Source organism: Aedes aegypti, chromosome 3 (assembly GCF_002204515.2).
Source record: "Aedes aegypti strain LVP_AGWG chromosome 3, AaegL5.0 Primary Assembly, whole genome shotgun sequence".
In the NCBI taxonomy this organism is placed as follows: domain Eukaryota; kingdom Metazoa; phylum Arthropoda; class Insecta; order Diptera; family Culicidae; genus Aedes; species Aedes aegypti.
This window is the reverse complement of record NC_035109.1, coordinates 1,919,974-1,945,053: the sequence shown is the minus strand read 5'-3', so window position 1 is coordinate 1,945,053 and position 25,080 is coordinate 1,919,974. Positions and strand designations below refer to the sequence as shown.

The window sequence follows — 25,080 nt, the reverse complement described above, 5'->3', positions numbered from 1 at the left end:
CTAAGGATATTGTGAAATGAGTTTCTGCACGATTTTCGAATGAACTTTTAATTCATTTTTCAAGAAATTTTAATATCTAATATCTTAATACCGATATTCAGTTTTCTCAGGTAAGCTCTGTTTAGGTTACTTCAGAGTTTTCTACCTTCTGAATATATTTTTCACAATTCTGCAAGGAGGAGAACGGTAAAGACAAATAGAATTTTTACTATTTATCTATGCGTTTGCTTTTTTTACATTTTAACCTAGCTATCCCGGCATACTGCACGTTTATGGGCATTTATTCTACAAATTATAACACACAAATTCCTAACGTTATCTATAAAGTTTATAGAATTTCCCCTCGCATGCGTCTGAGTTCTGCACAAATGCATCAGTGAAAAAAAATACAAATCCGTTGATCCGCTCATGTCAACTCTTGACTAGCATATTTGTCACTTTCGACATTTTTGACAATTTCGAGTTAATACCGTGGAGAGTCATCAATCGATAAACACTTACGATCAACTTACTGAAATCTGTGAGATTGTTCCAGAAAATTCGAAAAAATACCAATTTGTTTGCCAGTTGTAATTGCATAACAGTCACATTGAGATTATACATGGGCCTACTTTTCGTTTTACTGTATGCATTATGTCATGATTTTCACTAGGCATTTCATCGGAATATAAATAAAATTTACCAGTCTTTTTTCTAGGTATGTCACCAGAGAAACGTCAAGGATGTTTTTCAGAAATTATTAGTATATGAAAAACTGAATTTAGTACTATACCATTTAATTCCACTAGCGTTTGTACCCTTTGACAGATACGCGTATTTCGACCTCAACTATAATGCCGTCTTCAGTGTCATGTACTAGACTTGAGTTGGAAATCGTTGGATTATTTTTCGAAATAAATCTGGGGGTAAATTCTAAAGAGAATTTTAATGACGAAAGCTAGACGCACGGAAAATAGTCACATTGAATGGTACGAGGCGACCTTAACATGACATATGTAAGCACAATTTTTTAGAAATTTTTTTGTTATGCATAACAAATTTTAATTGTTTCCCTGTGTGGGACGGTTCGTATTGGTATACTAGTTAACTTTAAATTATTTGGAAAAAATATACAAATTTTTGATGTGCAGATTTTTTTTTATTAACAGGAAATCGTAACTAGACGGTAAATTGAAAATAAATTTCTTGATACTTTTGACCCGTTAAAATGTTCAGGCAAAACTGCTGGAAAAATCTTCAAGGAAACTCCCTGAGGAAATGTTGGATAAATTTCTAGAGTTTAATCCTTTAAGAATTCATTTAAAAATTTTAATAAAAAATAGGCTGAGTTCTTGGAGTAAGACCTGGATATTTCCCCTTTTCCTCAGGAAACCTGGATATTTTTGTTGGTCCTTTGTTAAGGTTATGTATTAAACAAAAATTTCACATCATGCAGTGAGGGCGAAAATGGCCATTGGCTTTGAAACAGGAATTTTACCAGAGACTCTTTTAGGAATTCCACCAGGGATGCTACCGACAGGAATTTTTTTAGGGATTTCTCCCGTAATTTCACCATCATTCATGCTTCCAAAAATTTCTCCATGCATTTGTTCCAGATATTTCCCTCAGGATCCTCCAGGATTTTTTACGGTAATTTCTCCCAGAATTTTTATCAAGATTCCTGACGGAGTTCCCTTGAAAAAGTTCTCACAAGGTTTATTTCAGGGAGTTCTCTAGAAAATTTCAAGAGATTCCTCCAGCAAAACTACCAAGGAATCCACATGAAAACCCTCCAGTGATGCCTTCATGAATATTTCAAGAAATTTTGCTTCAGAAATTCTCAGTAGATTTTTTCAGTTATTTGCTTCGCAATTTTGTTTATTCAAAAAGTCTGCCAAAGATTCCCCTAGGCATTTTGTGTCAGAGGTTTCTTAACCCCTATACGAGCAGCTTCAATATTTTGCCATGAAGAAATATTGAAATCGCTATAAATTTTTTGTTTCTCAATATATTTGCACCACCACAAGTTCTCAAAAATCTCATCTATTTTAATAATCTGTATTTGTTTTGATCATTGGTCATCTGGGTCCGGAGATATTCCAAAATTCTTTGGGGGACCGACGCGTTAATATCTCAAGTTACAGATTTATCTCAGGTTCGGTTGTTGGCTTTTCAAAACTATACCTTGACGAGAGTCTGTTGTGAAAAAATGAAACGAAACGGTACAACCGTTTTTTGAGTAATAAGCTTATATGCTTTTGGTACAACTGCAGCCGTAACAAGATCTTGAAAACTTAAAAAACATCATATTGTAGTTTTGGACTTCTCGAAGGGAATTCAACCGATTTGAATGATTTTTTCAGTGAAGCTCTTTATTACTTGACACTGTATAGCCCACATTTTTGTTTTTATAAACCGACTAAAAACAAAATAGCGGCCTAAGAAATTTTATATGAGAAGTGTCGGTCCCCCAAGGAATACCGGATTATATTCAAAACTAGAATGGTCAATACCGACACAAAATCCAAAAATAGAAAAGTTTGTTGAAAATATGTGAAAAAGGTGCAAAAATATCGAGAACCAAAAAAGTTATCGTAATTTGAATATTGTTTTTTGGTGATAAGATGAAGCTGCCGGTAGAGGTATTAAGAATTATACTTGGATTTATTCGAGTCGTTTCTGTTTTGCTGCTACAGTTTTTCTTCTTCAGATTTTACTATGAATTTCATTTGGGGTTCCTCTAAAAATTCCTGTAAGTATTTAAATAATTCATCCAAGGATTCATTTATCAATGGCTCTAGTACAACTTTTAGGGATTGCTTATGGGTCTCCTTCTGAAATTTCTTAAGAGATGGCTGCAAGTATTTTGAAGAATTGTTTTTAGAAATTTGTTTAGGGATTTCTCCAGCCATTGCTCCAAAAACATCACTTGGCTCCTCCGAACCATTTTCCTGTGGTTCTATCAAGAGTTCCTCCAGGAATTTCTTCTGAGTTTCAAAAAAAATCTTTTTGAGGCTCTTGAAGAATTCCTCCAAAAAAAATCCTAGGATTTTCCTTTATAAAATTATCCAGTGATTCCTCTACGACTTATTCTAGGAATTGTTCCAGATTTTTTTTCAAGGGATTTTACCTGTTTTTAACAGTCATTTCTCCCAAAATTGGCTAGAATTTCCTCATGTTTTGTATTTCAGAAATCCCTTATTTGTTCTTACAAGATATCCATGAAGTCTACCGATAATCTCTCAACAAATTTATCTTGAAATTCCTTCCAGGGTTTCTTTAGTAAAAAACAACAAGTATTATTCCCGAAATTCATAACAGGTATAAAAACTCATCTATTATTGATACGCCTGAAAACACCTCCTGGAATTGACATTTTTTTTTTCTTTCGGATTATCTCTAGTTATATCTCCTGGGTTTTTATTAAATACCCTGGTTAAAATCGCTGAAGAAACCTCTTAGTAACGTCTGGAGGGAATTCTGAATTTCGAATTCTTGCTGGAATCCTTATAGGATTTTTTGGGGGAATCCCTTGAACAATTCCTAGAAAAATCAGGAGGAATCTGTGGACGACTCCTGGTGAAATTCTTGGATGATTTTCTGTAAGGATTCTTAGGGCAAATACTGCAGGTGCACATAGAGGACGTTGTGTACCGTTTCATGAGGGTTTTCTTATAGTGTCTTGCATAGGAATCCTAGATGGAAGTGATAGAGAAATATTTTGGAATGTTTTTGGGAAACGCTAGAGATTATTTCGACAGTTTTTTTTTTATTATTTTTTTTTAAATCCCTGGAGGAATAGCCTTGAAAATAGTGCCTGAAGGAGTCTTGAAATGAATTTCGAGACAATCTCTACCAACTTCCTGAATAAATTCCAAGAATCCTTTGAAGAAATGCCTGGACGAATCACGAAATAATATGGGAAGGAATCCATGATGTAATTTCTGAAGCAATTCCAGAAAAAAATGAAGGAATCTCATATTTGAGCTTCATGTTGAATTCCTAGAGACATCTACATGGATTACACAGCTATAAATATTTCTAGAGATCTCTTTGAAAAAAACTTCGCAATGTGATTCCTGGAGCAATTTTTGGATATATCTGTGGAAAAATCTGTACAAGTTTATTAATCTATGAATTCCTGAATAAATAAACGGGAGAATCACACAAAGATAATATAAATTTCGTTCTATCTTCGTATTTTGTCATAAAATTAAGAATTCGGATATAACCTATTTATTATTTGCTATGGTATGACGTCTTTCTGAATGTGGATAAAAATCATAGATTTTGAGCTGACGAATGATGGTACAACATGATGTTCAGAAAATATCCACACAAAGACCTACCAGAACCGATATCACATGGCCAAAATCAATCGTCCATGACTTGATGCTCTCGTGAATCAGAATAAGTGAGCCATACACGCTTATGAAATTCTGACCTTAGGTGTATACCACTTCCTTGTGTACAGCATGATCAAATTTACAAAAACTGTTCAGAACTCTATTCTAGGGTCTCATACCTTTTCATTAGAGTGTAAAAGAAAATTAAATTTGGTTCAAAAGGTAACTTTGAGAGCGTTTAAAAGCATTGTAGCGCCGCTCACTGAAAGATTTTTGCAGCATGGATATGATCGCTTTTCAAAGTTAGTTTTCTTAAGTAAGGAAATATCAGAACTATCTCTTTTTTTAGTGCCAATGTCTAAAAATTATCCCGATGTACAGTGAAAGTAAAAACAAATAGATTTTTTGATAAATTCATTGTAAACATTTGTTTGAAAATGTGGGAAAATCTCAAGAGATATTATAGGAAGATCAAGAAAATGCTGAATGTGGAGGTAGGAATCTTTCCAAAAGTGAATAAAGGAAATTGAGCAGAATATTTTACTCTTCTTCCTGTAAAGTGTAAAAAAAATGGAAACGGTAGTAAAAATTTGTAGCGTATGCAATGACATAATGACCCATGGCCATTTAAGGTGAAACAGTTTGGAATCAACTTCTAAGATTGCACTAAAACTTCAAAGGCCCAAATCTCGCGAAGAAAGCATCCCACAACAGTGCACTTTTTATTTTGGCTTTGTGCACTAGCAGAAAGCTTAAAATAAGAAGATCAGGATCGTTTGCCAACTATTTCTCCAGTTTTGTGCCTTCGAAAACGTGAGTAGGGGGAGAAGTCGGCCATTGTGCCGGCCATCTTTGGATTCCGAGATGTTTCACCTTAATTGATAGACAATATACTGCTGTGAATCGCAAGTGAGTCCCATTCAAACGAATACTAAAAATAGTTCAGGAGATTGACACATGTTTGGATATCAATGACGCTTTTAAATTTTGCTTATCATTTTGATACTTTTTGAGAGAAATATTAGGATAATCAAAACACCGATAATTTTTGTATAATACCGTACAAAACTATGCAGTGGGACTGTAATGAGGTCACATTTCATTATAGGACAATTCGACTTGTATTTTTTTTTACAAATTTTACCGAAAAAATTATGCAGTCTCGTTAGTGTAGCTGAAAGGTCATAGGAATATATGCTCAAAACATGTATAAACTAAAATTGGACAAAAAAGCAGATGGGACTGCCTTGCGATTCATGGCAGTATAGGACTATAGGACTGTGTTTATCGATTTCGCACCGATGATCTTGAAAAACTGGTTTGCTGGTTTGCTACTGACAAGAAAAGGAATCGCCTGAAGATGCGAGAAGAATTCCTTCCCAGAAATGATCAGAAAATTACATTTCTCTGATCGCAGTACGCAGTTGAGAAGAAATGTCATTCCAAATGGGACTCTCTGTAGGAAATTTCTTGACCCATTCAGTAAAGAAATTTCTTTACTTTTCTTGAGTTAAACAGCATACTTAGCTTTACACAACACAGTGTTTTACAGGAAAACATATCCGTAGTTTGAAATGGACATTTTATTTTGGAAAAATCGTCGAATAATCGAAGTCAATTAATCGATTATCTCGATTATTAAGTGAACCAGTTATCGATGAAAAATTAATCGATTAGTGCAACGATTAATCGATTAATCGAAATAATCGATTAATTTGCGACAACCCTAACAGAGGCTCATTGTCGTCTCTAAAAGTTTCCGAAAATGCGTCGTAATTACTTCGCGTGATCTGGTTTGCAAATGTGATGATGGTGATCTGGTTTGCGAATGATCTGGTTTGCAAATGTGCAGCTTTAAAACAAGATCTTGGTTTTTTTTTATCAAGCTGAATTCGCCATTAGGCATTACGCCAGCTGAGTACAGTTTGATATCTGAACACTTGAACAGTATCTGAATACACACTACTTAGTGATGGTCTATTTTTGGATCTGACCGCGACGATGATGCTTCTTTACCTCTGCACGCAGGTAGAGTGAAGATCACGTAGATGTTGTTTGCGATTGTTGCCTGTCAGTCCATCAGGAGGGAACGATGAGAAGTTGTCCATTTTCATTGCCATTGGTCTGGTTGCCGGTTATCAGGATCATTAAGAGCAGATGCTCTAGAAGAGGGGCAAGGTGCCAAGCCGCTATCATGCAGCTTGACGAAAAGTTGTGTTGGGGGGACTGGGAATCAAACCCATGACCATCCACATATGAAGCGAACGTGCAGCCAACTACGCCACTTCGACCCCCAACAAGATCTTGTTGAAAGAATCAGGTTGAGAATAGTTTCGGGTGGACTTTTTTGGAATTTCCTGAACATAGCAATTTTTGTTATCCCACGACACCTTTATGCAAGAATAATGAAGAAAGCTCTCAATTTAAAATAGTTTATTGCCGTGAATCGCAAGTCAGTCCCATCTGCATTTTCGTCAAAATTGAGTTGAGTTCAGTTTTCAACATATCTTTCAAACCTCTTTCAGTTGCACTAATAAGATAATATGATTTGTGCGGAAAATAGGAAAAAACAGCAAGTCTAATTGTCCCATACTTAAAAGTAACCGCATATCAATTCCACTACGGATTGCCGCACCGTGTCACACAAAAATGAACCTATTTTGGCCATCATTATCTTCTTCTCGTAGATATCGTCATGAAAAGCAAATTGTAAAAGTTTCATTAAGATTTGAACATGTTCCAATTGTAGCGGTAAACGCGCAGCCATTAAGCAAGACCATGCTGAGGTGGCTTAGCATCGTGGATTCGAATCCCACCAATCGATTAAAAATTGCTATACTTTCCAAGCATGATACTTTATCGTGGTGTGGTCAAATTGGCAAAGTAACTTTTGCTACAAAGAAGAAAAAGGGCGGTTCAAATTCAAACAAGTACAAAAATCCAATCGCCCATGCCTTTCTAACCATTGTTACCTTAAAAATAGTGCTCTGTGAAGTACTCATAGCTAATTCGATGGTTCATTGGATAGCATTTGCACTGGTTTGGTGTTGTATAACTCGATACATCCTTTACTCGATGATCCCTTTAATATCGAGTTGATTCTCCAACTCCAACTGTTGTCTGTACCTGAATTACAGTACTAACGTGTTTGGAACATTTTTCAATATTTCTCCATGGTAATTTCCATATGAACCTACATTGTCTTTGAGCAACCTTTAAATCAACCGAAAAAGCTGAAAATTTTACAGAGGACTATTTTTAACGTAAGGATGATAAGCAAGAAATGGAAGATAAAATTTTGAACCGTCCTAATATTACACGTGCAAATACCCATCCATGTATTCAACTCTTCCTGTCGAAACACAAAATGATGACAATTTGACAGTTTCTTAAATGACTATCTGATCGGTATCCTTGATTGCATAGTATTGCTGTGTGCATTTGAAATGCAAATACCAAATGCTGGAACACCAAACGCCGTAAGATTTTTCAATAAGTAAGGTGAAGTCAACCATTGGTGTTCTTTGCTAGGTTGGCGCAAATAGCAATAATTCGGACACTAAACTAGATTTTTGTTTGTGTGCCTCAAACTTTACATTTTTAAGATTTAGCACGTATCTAAAACGACATCAATTTGACAATAACGGAAGCAAATTAATCACTATTGTATTTTTTTTTTGTTGTGTTATCCTTAGGAATTTAAATAATATCAAATGAATTGTTTAGCACCGACATTTCCAACTATATTGCTTACACCTTCAAAAAGTGTGAATATGTCTATGCAAAAATGATCCTAATAAAAATAAAATAGTTCAAAATCATCATTAGACATCTATAAACTAGAAAACATGGAATGTCCGTGGTGCCAACGAAACTATCAGCATCCTTGAGAGAAAATGTTTTATAGTACCGACCTTATCAAATTCACCCCAGTGATCAATTTGCCCCCGGATTACGGTACCTACTTGATAGCCAAAATTTGACCACTTTTATTCCTTTTCAGGAATGTCCGCGGAAGACGAATGGTACAACAAGAGTCTGTCGGCCCTCCGGATGAACAGCTCTCACCACCCGAACCTGTCGGCCCCGATGCTGCAATACCAGACATAATTAATGTAGGATCAAGCATAACCTTTCCCATAAACTGTTGGAACATCAAATCTCCGACAAGCTTGAAATCCAGTTGGAGGAGGACGATTGCTGTTCAAACAGTTTAGCTTAGCAGATGTAGAAGATAAGAGTCAGAATCAAATCTAGTCAGCACGCAAAATAACAACTTTCCGAAGACAAAATAACTCATCGCCGTCTGCGATCGAAGCAAGCATTGGTGGAATTCGGGATTAAATGCAAATCGACGCGTATCGATGGGCAACGCAACAGCACACAATAAATCGTTGAAATTTCATTAGCCTACTCAGTCGCAAAAGTTTAATTGAATCCATTCGCTCGGCAGCCATTTATTCGCTTCGAATGCGATCTTTAACGAAAACGTTTGCTCTGGCCATGTGCGCTGCTGTTAGTCGGTATGACGCGGCGTTGTCGCCTCTCTTCGCACGCTGCCACGCTGACTTCCGTTCCTTGTGCGTCACAGAAGTTTTTTTTTGTTAATAAAAAATGCAGTGTGAATAAATTAAACAGTCAAACTTTTATTTTTTTAATAGTTCGATTAAGCATTAACAACAGGATAATTTATTCAACCGAACAATGTTGACGCTAATGAAAATTTAAATATCCCCTCCGTCGAGTCTGCACTCCACCTCTATTGGAAAATGGAAAGTATTTCGTGAGATAAATAGCCCTTAGTAATTTTAGCCAAATACGTCAACCTGTACATACAAACTCAGAATTGGGCGAAATGAACTGCGTGTTTTTCTGCTTCGCTCGAAAGCAACCAAACTGGCAAGAAATCAAATATCTAAGCAACCATAAATTGATAGGCGTTATAATGCGAATGCACTCAGAAAATAATATTGGCAGAAGGAAAAAAAACTGCACAACTATCCGCTTGGTCGGAGCTGAAAATAAGATATAAATAAAACACAATGCTAGTCGTGTAAGAAAATTACTAAAAAAAATAACAAAGAATATACTAAATTAAAAGTAAGAACACGAAAAAAAAACACTGGTGGGAATTATGAAAACACTGACAGACAGAGGTACATATGAGCATAAACGTAGCTAAATTTTTAATTTAAATTACACAACCGTTGCGTTGGATACAAAAAAAAACTTTCACCTGAATGGAAGAGAGAAACACAAAAACCTAAATTGCCGAATCTTGGTGAGAGTTACTAGTTGATCTATATTATGATGCAAGTAACAGTTCTAGTCGCGAAACCAAAAAAATAACAAAATACAGGAAAGAAAGCCAAACCAGAGCATTGATTGTACGTGTAAATATAGACCAAAAATACAATGCATTCAGTACTATTTGAGATGTAACATGGGGTTTTTGTTTTTGTCTGAAGTAAATATCCGAACTCATCACCTTAGAAAAAATAACTTATCAGATTATAATAATAAATCTTCGAGGTGTTTAACGGGATACCTATAAGCTAACATTACCAAATTGAGTGCCACACTCAACTCTTTCTTACTAAATGTTCGGTATCTCGATATCGTGAACGAGTTAGAGAACCATAGTGAAAGTTGATTTTCACGGCTACCTCGACAATCTCTTGCATCGCAATTGCGCTGGTTTTGTGACTCGTTACCTCTCTGACTCGATGGTCCCTTCAATGTCGAATTATGAAGATTTCACTGTATACCATTCAATTCTACTTGAGTTTTTCTCCTTTGACCGATACGCGTTTTTCTGCCTTAACTGTAAGGCCGTCTTCAGTGTCGTGTGCTAGACTCGACTTGTCTCAAATCTTAAAATTAAAAAATATCTTCAATTTACACTGGACAAATTACTGGATCATTTTCCAAAATTCAACCAACTCGAATAAAGTAGAACAAAATAAATTCCTAAAATCCGTTTAATAATTTCTTGATGTAGAACTTCAGGAAAAATTGTTAGATGAGACTTTTGGAAAACTGTTGGTGTGATCGTTGAGAAACCCTTAGATAAGTTCCTGCATTAACAGCTTAAGAAGTAATGTTTACTTATAAACATGCTTGAAGGTATTCAAGGTGAACCTTTTAGAGGCGAGACTCGCCATGGGCAACAAATACACTTAAATGAAGATAACTAATAATATCCTCGGAGAAATTTTTCAAAACTTTCTGTAAAACTACTCAACATTTGGGAGAATTGCTGATATAATTTTAAATAGTACTTCATGAATTTCTTTAGTATATATTTATTACAAATTATTTAACAAATGAATGATGTATCTTAAAATGAAGCATTTTTAGAGTATTATTATTAGCTTTATTAACCCCTCTACCGGCAACTCCATTTTTTTTACCACAAAAATATTCAAACAACGACAACTTTTTTGATTTTCGATATTTTTGCACAATTTTTTCACAAGCCTCACTCTTCTATTTTTAGAATCTGTATCAGTATTAATCATTGGTCATATGGTTTTGAAGATATTTAGATGTTCCTTGGGGGACCAACATTCCCCATATAAAATTTCTTTGACAGCCATTTTGTTTTTAGTAAATTTATCAAAAAAATAAAATGTGGGCTATATAATGTGAGGCTATAAGAAGCTCCTCTGAAAAAATCATACAAATCGATTGAGTTGTTTCCAAGAAATCTGAAAATTACAAAATGATGTTTTTTGAAGTTTTCAAAATCTTTATAGGCCCAGATTGGTATCAGAAACAAAACTGTTCATTACTCAAAAACGGTTGCACCAATTTGCTTCAATTTTTCACAACAGACTTTCATTGAAGTGTTGTTTCGAACACACCATCAGCTCCCCCAACAATCCCGTGGGTTTCCCCTCCCGGATTGCGATGGGATCAAGCCAGCTCCAACAGCAGTGACACCATCGCCCCAGGATGGCTCTCCAATCTACCAGCCGGAACAGCTGCTCCCAATCTTCCAAGACATGGCGGTTCGACTGCGTAGCTGAAAATCAAGATACGACCAGATTTACACTCTGGGCATGCTGGTCATTCAGTATGGCTAGAATGGTTCTGGTTAACAGGAGCGCTTGCTCTCTCAAGAGCAAAATAATCGAGCTGTGCAGCTTCCATGAGGAAAAGGAGGCTGACGTGGCGTTATAACGGAAACTCACTTCAAACCTGAAGTGAGCGCCCATATTACGAACTACCGCTTAGTGAGACTCGATTGGCCGAACTCCAGGGGGGAGGTGTGGCCATTGCACTCAAGCGAAACATCAACTATCGGTGAATCGGCACATCATCTCCAGGCGCAAGTACCACCAAGTGGACTGGGCTCAATTCCAGCAGACAGTCGACACCAGCGTCGATTACAGGGCGTTCCCTGAGACCACTGAAGACGACTACCGGCAGCTGCAAACGATCGAGGAAGCGGTCTCTCTATAACCAGGGAGCAACATGTGCCTGCAGTCCAACAGGTGAGCAACGCCCTAACGATAGATAGAATCACCAAAGATTTGATTCGTTTACAAAATAACATCCGAAGGCAGTACCAACGTACTGGTCTGCCTTCGCAAAAAAGGGAATGCAATCGCATGACCAAATCAGCCACAGACCAAAATAACATCTTACTCGAGGAACAGTTTGGCTTTCGAGGTGGTCGATCCACGAAACACCAGCTGTCCCGAGTTAACAACATCCTCAGGCGGAACAAGTCTGTCTCTAGATCCTCTTCCATGGCGTTGCTCGATGTCGAAAAGGCATTCCACAACGTCTGGCACGATGGCCTGATCTTCAAACTTCAACGGTTCAATCTTCCCAGCTATCTCATCAATATTATCAAGAACTAGGTACCTATCAGACAAGACATTCAGAGTCTCTCTGAGCGGAAAAAACTCCGTATTTTACCGACAGGTTTCCCACGAGGTAGCATATAGGCCTATTCACATGACGTCTCAAATCAGCTGATCGGGAAGCACTTTGACAGTTCTTCTATGAAAATGACAGGCCCGTGTTAGCACCGGTCCTCCACCGATGTAAACAAATGCATAGACGGATCTTTTCATGTGACAGGTCCGTCTACGCATTTGTTTACATCGGTGGAGGACCGGTGCTAACACTGGACTGTCATCTCCATAGAAGAACTGTCAAAGAGTTACCGATCAGCTATTTTGAAACGTCTTGTGAATAGACCAATGCACGAGTTCACTAATTTGACATTTGAGCAATGCCGAATTCACCCGTTGCCATGGTCACGTAAATAACACGGCACCGCTCAAACGTCAAATAGTGAACTCGTGCACTGGTCCATTAGGCCCGCTTCTATACAATTTGTTTACCTCTGCATTGTTTATACTGCAGTCGTCCATAACGACAGAATCATCTGTTTTATTTGGTCATCAAATAAAATATTTCGGGAAACGGTTTACAAACTAGCGCACTCGTATACAGAATGAATGGAAAAATGTAGTCAATGGACCGATGCACGAGTTCACTATTTTGACGTTTGAGCGGTGCCGAATTCATTCGTTGCCATGGTAACATAAATAACACGGCACCGCTAAAACGTCAAAGAATGAACACGTGCATTGGTCCTGTTGGGACCAATGGAAAAAGTCCTGGCAACCCGGTTCAACATCACAGTTCTCAAGTCAACTGTGGGCTCATCAGTGACAATTGTAGTTGTCACTGTAGTGATGCCACACACACAACAACAGCCAACATTAGTTGTCAACACGCAAGATGGTCACTTGCACAGTTCGTCCAATTCGCGCAGTGAATGTCAATATTACAATTTACCTTTAAATTCACTATGTAAATACAATTAACTGTAAATAAATAATTTTAACTTGTTCGTTGTAAGCCGTACGTAAAAGAGTTTTGCCAGGATGCAACAGTGGCGACGAGAAAGTGGGCCTTAAAGACTCCGGAAACAAATCCACGCGAGGGGAAAGGTAACAAGATGTAGATTTTCTACAAATTCTGCAGTTACCAGAGGAATACAAGCAGTTGAGATAGGTAGAGTATCTCAGCAAAAATCACCTTCAAATTCCATCCCTGGCCATCAAAGTTCAATGCATGCATGTGAGGACAAATCAAGTCATGTTCTCTGGAACCGCGTAAAGGTTTCATCACAACATCATCCGGAACTTCACACTATGAGAAGCACTCAGCATCCGTAATGTATGCATCATCATCAAGCATCATCAGTCATCAATGCGGCATGCAAGCAGCTTCCATACATGTTCCGGACCAACGTGACAATGCCATCGTCAATCACAACTTTTCGGACCAACATTATCACAATCAGTACGTTGGTCCAACAATCACGACGCTCTTGTGAAGACCGATTCGAAGATTGTTTATCACAGCCAGTCATCGTCAATCAAAGGCGGAGATGTTGGGATCAATGGAAAAAGTCCTGGCAACCCGGTTCAACATCACAGTTCTCAAGTCAACTGTGGGCTCATCAGTGACAATTGTAGTTGTCACTGTAGTGATGCCGCACACGCAACAACAGCCAACATTAGTTGTCAACACGCAAGATGGCCACTTGCACAGTTCGTCCAATTCGCGCAGTGAATGTCAATATTACAATTTACCTTTAAATTCACTATGTAAATACAATTAACTGTAAATAAATAATTTTAACTTGTTCGTTGTAAGCCGTACGTAAAAGCGTTTTGCCAGGATGCAACAGGTCCATGGAGAGGAATGCGCGCGTAATGAATAACGTACAAAAGGGTCGTTGACAAATTACATTCTCTTGTGGCGTTCAATAACTACATAATGCAACATCCTCCCTGTTTTATAAAAAAAAAAGAAATTATTCAAGACAGTAATCTTTGAAACGAACTGGCAATTTGACACAAGATCACAAGATGATCTACAAATTCTCGTAGTCTTCGACGGCTTCGGTGTTGAGATCAGTTCTGAAGTAATGGTAGTAGGTACGCTCGTATCCCCCTCGTCATTAGGTATCGGCAACTGCAAATCACTATTCGACCTTTCTGGAACAGTTGCTTCGACGTTTGAAGCAATAGCTGGATTGGTACTCACTTCAGGCGTTTCAGGTTCATTACGGGGTTTCAAGTGCACTAGATCACGTCGATATTGTGCACCATTTACGTCTACAACATACGATCGCTCATTCAATTTGTTACTGACACTCGCAGGTGTCCACTTCTTGGTGACTTCTGGGTTTAGTTGTACATAGACCGCGGATCCTGTTTCCAACTGCGAAGGATTTCTGGTTTTTCGATCGTACTGGAACTTTGCTTTCCATCTTCTTTCTTCAATGGCTTCTGGTACTCCTGTTACTTGTTTTCGCTTTAGACCATCTGTAGACATCGGTATGCCACAGCGAGTGCTTCTTGAAAACAGCAGGTTTGTCCAATGCAATAATGCGTACCAAAAATCGCTTTCAGCTTCCTCTGCCTTCTTCAGTAATCTTTTCGCTATTTTCACGGCTGCTTCAGCTTTTCCGTTAGCTTGCTGATGATGGGGAGCCAATGTTGAATGGCAGAAATCCCAGTCTCTTGCAAATTGTCTCCATTCTCTGTTGATAAAATTTGTTCCGTTGTCTGAAATAACCTGTTGAGGTTTTTCGTATCGCGAAAAGTTGGATTTGCATGCAGCAATCGTCGACTTCGGTGTTAAATCTTTCAGCAGGTCAACTTCGAAAAAATCCGAATACTGATCAACAGTAACAAGAAATTTGCAGCTCTTTCCTTGGTAGTCTGCGAAGAACACGTCCATTGACACCAACTGAAATAGATACACCGGAATAGGGTGGCTTTGCATCGGGGCTGGAGCTTGAGACGGCTGAAATTTAGCACAGATGCTGCATTTTGTGACGACTTCCTTAATCTGGGCACTCATGTCAGGCCAGAAAAAATAGGCACGTGCCAACTTTAAGGTCGCCTCTATTCCATTGTGGCTTACATGAACTTTTTCTGTTAATTTCCGACGTAGCGAATAAGGCACCACAATTCTGTCATTACGATAGATGATTCCTTCTTGCGTGCTGAGCTCGTGCCTGTATTTGAAAAACATTTTGGCGCAGTCTGGAACTTGGTTCACCGATGACGGCCAGCCATCCTGAATAAATTGCATGATATGCTTCAACGAAGGGTCCGACTCTGTCTCTACGATGATCTCGTTTAGTTGCGCGTTCTTCACTTTCAGGAAACTGGAGATGTTAACTTCTTCGATTTCCCGAAAGACTCGGAAAATATCCCGTTTGTTGAACTTGTCGTCGGCAAGATTTTCATCGAACGGAGCTCTGGATATTGCGTCAGCCACTACGTTCTCTTTTCCGGTCACGAACTCTATCGTCAATCGGTAACGCTGTAGATTCAGCAACATTATGATTAACAGTCTAGATGTACTGCAACGGAGCCAGAATGTCCTGACTGACTACTTCATCAGCTGGAAGATTTGCATCAATGCAGGGAAGACCCAGGTCATCTTCCCCATTCCCAATCACCCAGACTTGTTCCGGCTGAGGATTGTAAAATCACCTTCAATAGGTCAACAGTGGATTGGTCCAATGTGGCTGATTATCTGGGATTAACACTAGACAGCAAGTTTATCTTCAGACAGCAGGTTGACAAGACGGTCACAAAATGCAACTTAAAACTGGTTTACCCACTGATCAACCGCAAGTCAACTCTATCACTGAAGAACAAACTTGCTGTCTATAAACATATCAAGCGTAGGGGAAGTGGTGGTAAAATGAACACCGTGCCCTTTACCGAGAAAAAACAAATTTCGATGATTTTTTGTCACGCACGGACGATTCAATTGAAGTGAAAATATCAACGAAAACTAAGATTTTAGAAAACCACGTTTGAAAATTAGAATTGACGTAGCTTTTAGCTCGGAAGACTTGAGGTTTTTCAGTGCAGAGTTGCTCGCTGTCACTATCAACGCTTCAAATTTGCTGATTTGTACAGGCCGACTGCGATATAATTCGGATCAATTTATATCACATCAACATCATGCTGTCTACTCCATCACAAGTGCATTGATGGCGATAGACTATGGATATCACTGATGGGTTAAGTTTAGCCTTAAATTAAGCAGTTAAAATGGCAATTTATCAGTACGATTTTTTTGACAGTGTTGCAGATAGAATGAAACTATTTGTTGGTCACTGAAAAACAGTAATTGCATGGATAATTACCACGTGATCACTCATTCCGCAGTGATTATGATCTAGAGTGCGATGTCGCATCACTGCTGTTGGTTGTCAAATCAAAGTGATATTGATAGCTCGCAAGTGATAGTGATAGTTTTAGACCATCAGCCATCAGCTGATATGAGTGATATTAAGCAACTCTGTTTCAGTGAGGTGAATATCGTTATGATATGATGTCAAATCTGATACCTTTAGAATTCTTTTTGAATGGGTTACAATCATTAATGGATGTATTTTCGGTGGGGCAATGAAAAATTTCAGAAATATTTGTTTTGCTCACGTTTTTTTGCGTGGTGTTCATTTTACCACCAACCGCTGTTCATTTTACCCACATAGTGCAGGTAAAATGAACATTTGCATTGCTTTTTGATAGCGATGAAAATATGTGGAAATTTAGCTATTTTAGTCTGAATCCATGTCGCTGCTATAGATTACATCCCTATTTTTGATGTTTGAACTATGTATACAAATTCCTCGTTTTTCTATCAGAAACAAGATGATTTCCTTAAGGTGTTCATTTTACCACTCCTTCCCCTGTACAACAGATTCAACTGATCAAACACTACGAAAAGATCCTGGACCGACCGGAAATCGAACCCAGACACCTTCAGCATGGCTTTACTTTGTAGCCGTGTACTCTAACCATTCGGCTAATGAAGGCTCCTGACAGGATCGCCAATGTGCGGATTTGGGCTGCCAGCTTCGGGGATGGATTTGCTGCTTACCAAAAGCGTCTACACTCGTTGATGGTCCGATGAGAAAGAGGACGACCGTTGCTAGCGATCGAGCCTCGTTGTTGCTTGCCGAGTGTGCGGGCGACCCATCGGCTATGATCGTGCTCAGAGGCCGATTAGTGTTCGGCTTAATGCTGCACGGCTAACATCCCGATTCGAGGTGTATTACTACCACACAGGTATAACTAGTAATCCTTTATAAGATAAAGGATCTAGGATAAAGGATCACTACACTCAGGCAAAAATATTATGAATATCCATTGTTTTCCCTTATGTTTATTTGCCACAAGAAATCGGTAAGTATTTCATTGATTCACCTTATGAAATGATCTGAATCACGCCAGTGTGGTGTCTTACTGATTTCATAAAACAGCATTATGAACATTGAAATAAAAATTATGAATTTCTTATATCAGCAATATAAACTACATTGCTTTTTATGACACAAATTATTATTTCATTATTAGTTTTTATATTCAGTTGACAATACATATCATACAGAGTATTTACAGAAATGTCAATGCTTTCACCTACTCATTATTAGGTGAAATTTATTTTCATGTTGAGCAAACGCGTGGAAATCAAATTTCCAACTATTTTGCCGTGTTGTGATGCTCAATAAAACGCAGCAAAGTAGTATTGCACATGCTCCTATTTTACGTTGGTCAAGCCTAATGCCAACAATATATTGAACAAATTGGCAATGGCATTACTCGTACTACAATATTTTGATGACGTCAACTCGACCATTACTCTCCGTTTATTAAAAGCTACATTTCCATTTTCTTTTTCCAGTTATTTGGATCCACGCGATTGTACATTGCCGAACTTCCTTTCTGGACTTCTGAAAAATTTGACGCAATATGTTGGATCTCAACGATGGCGGTGATTTCGTGCTACAAATTTTCATAATCACAACCATATAAGTTTTTCACATTAGTGACAGCTATGTGAATCGTAAGGCAGCCTAATGGAATTGATATATGGTAATGATGTGAAACATACTTCGCACTTATGGTTTTCATCGAATTAATATGAAATCCATAATAGCCTTATGAAATATGGTATCATTAAGAAAATGACTCATGACGGCTGTTAGGGCACAGGCCACTATATTTGAAATTACCCTAATTAATGTATCTCAAACACTCACTCTCAATACGTCCTTACTCTTCGCAAAGCAGAGTAGAAAAGCTTATGTAACTCGCACTACCGATCACCAGTATCGGCAGTTAGAATTCCTATCAGTTGAATAAAACCAGTTGAACAGTGCACATCTGATCCCATATCGCTCGTAATAAGTGTCCGAGTACCCCCAGTGCAGTAAAAATCACCTACCACTAGAAATTCGTCGCGTTTTCGTTTTCGGTGCTAAAACCACATCCACTTTACTTCGCGAGTGAATCACGAATCCGGAGAACCAGCTCCGAACATTAATGGTCCTTCGAGGAGCCGGATTTGTGAATTTTCAGTAGCCACCACGTGGCATACAAAGTGATCTATGGACCAATGCACAAGTTCACTATTTGACGTTTGAGCGGTGCCGTGTTATTTACGTGACCATGGCAACGAGTGAATTCGGCACCGCTCAAACGTCAAATTAGTGAACTCGTGCATCGGTTCATTGTGTTCAGTGATAATAGCACATACAGCAACCAGCGTGTTGCTTTGTTCTCCCTTGGTCCATCGGCGTCGTTTGCGTAGCGACGAGTGCGGATTCGATCGAGCTATCGAATCATCTTCTGCGGACCAGTTTCGAACCAAGGCACGGTTCATTTGCCGGACACGAAGCACTATCGGCGTCACGGGACGCGCTTCTCCCCCTTCCTTCTGTCTGCGGCAAAGCGGCGTGGCTTGGATTGGCGAACAATAGCTGGTAGCGTGAGTACAAAAGACTGAGGTACGAAAATACACTGTGCATGCGAGTTTTACTTTAGTTCGTAAGGAAATTTTTTCCGATTTATTGATTTTTTGGGCAAATTGACCTGGCTTTGTTTTTGGGATTTGAGAGGGTTTGCGATTTGGACAAATAACGAGAAGATTCGACAGCATGACATTGCGCGAATTAACCAAAGCCGAGCGTGGGTACTTCGATTCCCTACACAATGTGGAATCATTTGTGGCTAACTTCGACCCGCAGCGCGATCAATCAAGAATCGCTTCGCGCCTGGAGTATTTGGAAACGCTTTTCAAGGAGTTCCGTGATAATCGGGCTAAAGTGGAAGCACGGCAGGAGCAAGATTTAGCAGCATTGCGTCGAATCGGAAGACACGGTTGGATTTTGAAAATCGTTATTTCGATGTGAAAGATTTTTTGGTTTCGCAACGCATCAACACGACAGCTGTAGCTTCGTCCTCCTCCTCCTCCTCTCCGCCCGGCCAAATTCCTACATCCCGCATTCACCTCCCGGTTTTCAAAATCCCTTCCTTTGACGGTAGTGTGAAAGACTGGTTAAGCTTTCGCGATGCTTTCCAGAATACGATCGGCAAGGACATCACGCTGTCGCCGCTCGACAAATTGAATTACCTTCTCTCGGTGCTCACCAAGGAAGCTAGAACTTTGGTTGAGTCAATCGAAGTTACAGCCAACAACTTCGATGTTGCGTGGCAAATGCTCGAACAACGGTTCGAGAATAAGAAAATGATCTCTCGCGCGCTAATGAACAGTTTTCTGGACTCTGAGCCGATTAAGCGGGAATCGTACGACGCTCTAGTCAATCTCATCGATTCGTACGAGCGCAATCTGCTTCAGCTAAGGAAAATCGGATTACCCACACAAGGGGCGTCCCACTTGTTGGCCCACATACTCTACACACGTCTCGATGCCGAAACACAACGGCACTGGGAGCGGGCACACAACTCTCGAGAAGCACCAACCTACGAGGACTTGCTGAAGTTTCTTCGTGACCATTTGGCAACACTGCAACCGTTGTCACTCTCGAAGCCTCGTTCAACAGAGTTCCGTCCAGACCAGAAGGCGCAGAAGTCCAAGATTAGTTCGACACTCACAACCACGGCCGCGCCGAAGAATGTTTGTTCACACTGTCAAAAACCTTTCCATTCTCCTTTCAAATGCGACTCCTTCATCAACATGAATCCCTCCCAAAGGCTTGAATCGGTCAAAAAAGCTGGTTTGTGTCTAAATTGTCTTTCCTCCTCTCATTTGGTACGGGCTTGTCCTAGCTCAGCTTGTCGTGTTTGCGGCCAAAGGCATCATACGATGCTGCATCTGCGCCCTTCTAACAATGGATCCAGCCAAGGACAAGAGTATTCGCAACCGCAACCCAATAAACCCACTCTCCCACAAGGTCAGCCCCAAATCGCACCAGCTTCAAACAATTCCTCTACCTCGCAATCGAAAGCATTCGCCACCACCCCGTCTACCTCGTTCGAGTCTTCCGCCTCCAGCCATCCGTCAGTCGCTCTTCCTGCTAGCGCACCGTCAAATAGTAGCATCGTTCTCCTCTCAACTGCTGTCGTCAAGATAGAAGATCAAAAAGGAAACGTTCAGTTCGCGAGGGCACTTCTAGACTGCTGCTCCGAACGCAACTTACTCAGCGAAAGCTTGGCGCAAAAACTGGATCTTCGCCGGCAGCACGATCCCCTTTCTCTGCAAGGCGTTGGGCCTAGTGCTGCAACATCGAAGCAATCGACGATGGCAACCATCCGTTCACGCTGTACGGATTACGTAGTCGATCTCAAATTCCACATACTGTCGGAATTCAAACCCGTCTTGCCATCAAACCGTTTGCACACAGATCGTTGGAAAATTCCACCATTCGTTCAACTCGCCGATCCTCGCTTCTTTGAACCCAATCGGATCGACATTGTCATTGGAGCTGAGGTTTACTATCGCCTACTACTAAAAGGATTTGTTGATCTTGGACCAGAACTTCCCCATCTAAAAGAAACCGTTTTTGGGTGGATAGTTTCCGGTAAATGCGACGCGTTGGAGACAAGTCGTTCCGCCGTCACTCTCGTCTGCTCCAACGCAGATTTGGAAAAGCAGCTTGCTCGCTTCTGGGAGATCGAGTCTTGTCACGCGGACGAGTCCCTCTCAGTGGAAGAACGGAAATGCGAAACCCACTTTACCGAAACTACAACTCGAGATCCTTCAGGACGGTTTATGGTTTCGCTACCAAAGAAACTCGATGTTCTCGAGAAACTTGGAGAGTCTCGAAGCATTGCCATTCGTCGTTTCATTTCGCTTGAACGTCGACTTCACTCGAATCCCCAGCTGATGGAAGAATACGAAGCGTTCGTGCAAGAGTATGTTCAACTAGGGCATATGTCACCGATCAACCCTAACAATACAGTTTTGCTGCCTAGCGAGAAAATTTACTACATGCCGCATCACTGTATCGTTCGTCCGGATAGCGCCACGACGAAACTTCGCGTTGTATTTGACGCATCATGCGCCACCGATTCTGGAGTCTCATTAAACGATGCTCTAATGGTGGGCCCCGTCGTTGAAGACGATTTGTTTAGTATTCTTCTGCGCTTCAGAATCCCTCGTTTCGTCATTGTTGCTGATCTGCAGAAAATGTACAGACAGGTTTTGGTGTATCCCTCCGATCGCTAACTCCAGCGCATAGTTTTTCGTTCCTCACCAGTTGAACCGATCCAAACCTACGAGTTGCGGACGGTTACTTATGGTACTGCGTCGGCACCGTACCTTGCGACCCGTTGCCTCCAGCAACTGGCATCCGACGGTGAATCTACTCATCCCAATGCCGCCAAGGTGCTGTCGAAAAGTTTCTACATCGACGATCTGCTTTCTGGGGTAGAGTCAGAAGAAGAAGGAATTGAATTGTGCAGGCAGTTGATCGATCTCCTACGGTCGGCTGGATTCAAACTGCATAAATGGGCGTCAAACAGCCCCAACATACTCCGAAATATTCCTGCTGAGCTTCGAGAAGATCGCAGTCTTCTAGAACTCGATTCGTCGTCGTCCCTGGTTAAAACCTTAGGCTTGCTATGGCAACCAACCGAAGACGCTTTTCGCTTCAAAATCCCTTGTTGGTCACAAGAGGGTCCCATCACCAAAAGGTTGGTGCTTTCCGAATCGGCTCGCTTGTTTGATCCACTGGGCCTATTGGGGCCAATCGTTCTTCGCTCCAAGCTCTTCATGCAGGAGCTGTGGAAATCGAAAGTTTCCTGGGATCTTCCATTGAGTGAATCACAACAGCAGTTTTGGATAGATTTCCGAAGCGACCTCAATGTCCTTGATGAATTCTCCGTTCCACGGTGGGCGGCATCTGCCAAGGATCCCGTGAAAGCTGAACTCCACGGTTTTAGCGATGCGTCCGAAAGCGCGTACGGTGCATGCATTTATCTTCGCATGGTTTCAAATGGTGGAAGCGTCTCTGTGCACTTGATTACTGCAAAGTCTAGAGTGGCGCCTAAAGGAACCGAAAAATTGGACCAACTCATACGGCTGCCGCGTCTCGAGCTCTGTGGAGCTCTTTTCTTGAGCCACCTATTCGAGAAGATGGAAAGCAGCCTACAATTCCAAGCAAGTCCATTCTTTTGGACTGATTCTACGATTGTCGTGCACTGGTTAGCGGCATCACCGTCCCGCTGGAAGAAATTTGTTGGAAATCGAGTAGCAGAAATCCAGTAGATCACAGCTACTGGTACATGGAGACACGTACCGGGCATCGAGAACCCCGCAGACCTTATCTCGCGGGGAATGCAAGCGAAGGAGCTCGTAGAACACTCGCTGTGGTGGCAGGAACCCATTTGGCTACAACAGCCGAATAGATTTTGGCCCGACCCTGTTAGAACAGCGGATGATTACTTCGAACGAGAGCAACTTCAAGAGAAACCAATTGTTGCCCTTCCTACAGTTGCCCAAAGCAGCATATTTTCTTTGAAGTCGTCACTAACGAGTTTGGTTCGTCTGGTCGCCTATATGCAAAGATTCTGCAACAATGCGAAAAAGCACAACCCGGAAACTAGAAACAGCGGAGCCCTATCGACAGTTGAACTGGATGGAGCTTTAGTGAGTCTGGTAAAGCTTGCTCAGCAAGAATCGTTTGCGCAAGATCTGCATTCGATTCGCACCACCGGGCAAGTGAAGTCTACGTCCAAACTGAAAGCTTTGTCGCCCGTGATTATCGATGGAGTTCTTCGTACAAGAGGTCGCCTCAACAACGCAGGCATATCGTTTGCTCAAAAGCAGCCAATGATTCTGGATAACAAGCACCCATTCACCCTTCTGGTTGTGCGGTACTATCACCTGAATCGGCTGCATGCGGGCCCTATACTTCTCACCGCCGTCATTCGGTCAAAATTTTGGCCTCTCCGACTACGAGATCTAGTGCGCAAGGTCACCCACGAATGCATTAATTGTTTCCGCAACCGACCAACCTTGAGCGAGCAATTGATGGCGGACCTCCCACCCGTTCGAGTGTCACCAACTCTACCATTCTTGAATTCCGGAGTAGATTTCTGCGGTCCTTTCTACCTCCGACCGCATTCAAGAAAGGCTGCCCCACTGAAGGTGTTCGTAGCAGTTTTTGTTTGTCTCTCAACCAAGGCAATTCACCTGGAATTGGTAGGCAATTTATCATCCGAGTCGTTCATCGCTTCATTGAAGAGATTCGCTGCACGTCGAGGTGTTCCAAAGACCATATATTGCGACAACGGCACCAATTTTGTCGGTGCTCAACGATCGCTAAATGAATTCCTGCAGCTGTTCCGATCTCAACAGAGCCGATTGGACATCACTCGACAATGCTCCGAAGAGGGCATACAATTCTCCTTTATACCACCCAGATCACCACACTTCGGTGGCATCTGGGAAGCCGCGGTCAAGTCGCTAAAAACGCACCTTCGCCGCACACTGGCCAACGCCTTGGTCACCGCCGAGCATTTTCACACGTTGCTTACGCAAATCGAGGCACTGCTCAACTCTCGGCCGCTGACGCAGCTGAGTAACTCTCCGGAGGACTTGGACGTCCTCACGCCAGGTCATTTCTTGGTGCATAGACCTTTGACCGCAATCCCCGAGCCCTCCTACGAGGAGCTACCCAGTAACCGGCTTTCACAGTGGCAGCAAATCCAAGAATATCTCCGTCGTCTTTGGAAGCGCTGGTCAACAGAGTATCTGTCGGGACTACAGCAACGAACCCGTTGGACGCGAGCACGCGACAACATCCGTATCGGCACGATGGTGTTGATCCGTGAAGATAATCTGCCGCCGCAGAAGTGGCGTTTCGGCCGCGTTGTTGAAGTATTTCCCGGCCACGATGGGCTCATCCGAGTCGTCAGCATCAAAACTAAGGACGGCATCTACAAGAGGGCAATCGCTAGAGTCTGCGTCCTGCCTATCCCGGACAACCAACCGGACCACGATGGGGCAGCGTTCCAGACGTTCCAGGTGCCAGCAACACAAGCGACGTCGGATGGGAGGGGACCTGAAGGTCCCCTCACAAGTTAAGTATCCCTATATTTTTGCTGGACTTTGTCTGCCCCGACCTGAAGTCTACCGTTTTGACAGGTTCCCTGGAGTTTGGCAACTCAACCGTAGGTCAACGTGCGAGTTCCGATCGAGGATCCAACAACCGTTGGTCAAGGAGTCGTAGTCAAATATTGCAGCTGAGTTAAACTTTGAATTGTATTTTGATCATACTTCAATGATATGTTAGCAAGCTAAGTTTTCATAGTTAGGTAATAGGATTGAAATCCAGATTTCAATGGTGGGCGGTATGTTAGGGCACAGGCCACTATATTTGAAATTACCCTAATTAATGTATCTCAAACACTCACTCTCAATACGTCCTTACTCTTCGCAA

At 41.0% G+C, this 25,080-nt stretch overlaps 1 protein-coding gene across 1 annotated transcript in view; it reads left to right on the top strand.

Annotated features, from left to right (window-relative positions):
- The window catches only part of LOC5568551 (homeobox protein OTX2-A), a 171,565-nt gene extending 162,840 nt beyond the window's left edge, over window positions 1-8,725 (top strand). Inside the window, exon 6 of the mRNA XM_021851257.1 lies at window positions 8,329-8,725. Within this exon, the coding sequence (XP_021706949.1) occupies window positions 8,329-8,435 (107 nt within the window). The 3' untranslated portion in view covers window positions 8,436-8,725. The remainder of the gene's footprint in view (window positions 1-8,328) is intronic.
- The last annotated feature ends 16,355 nt before the right edge of the window (window positions 8,726-25,080 follow it).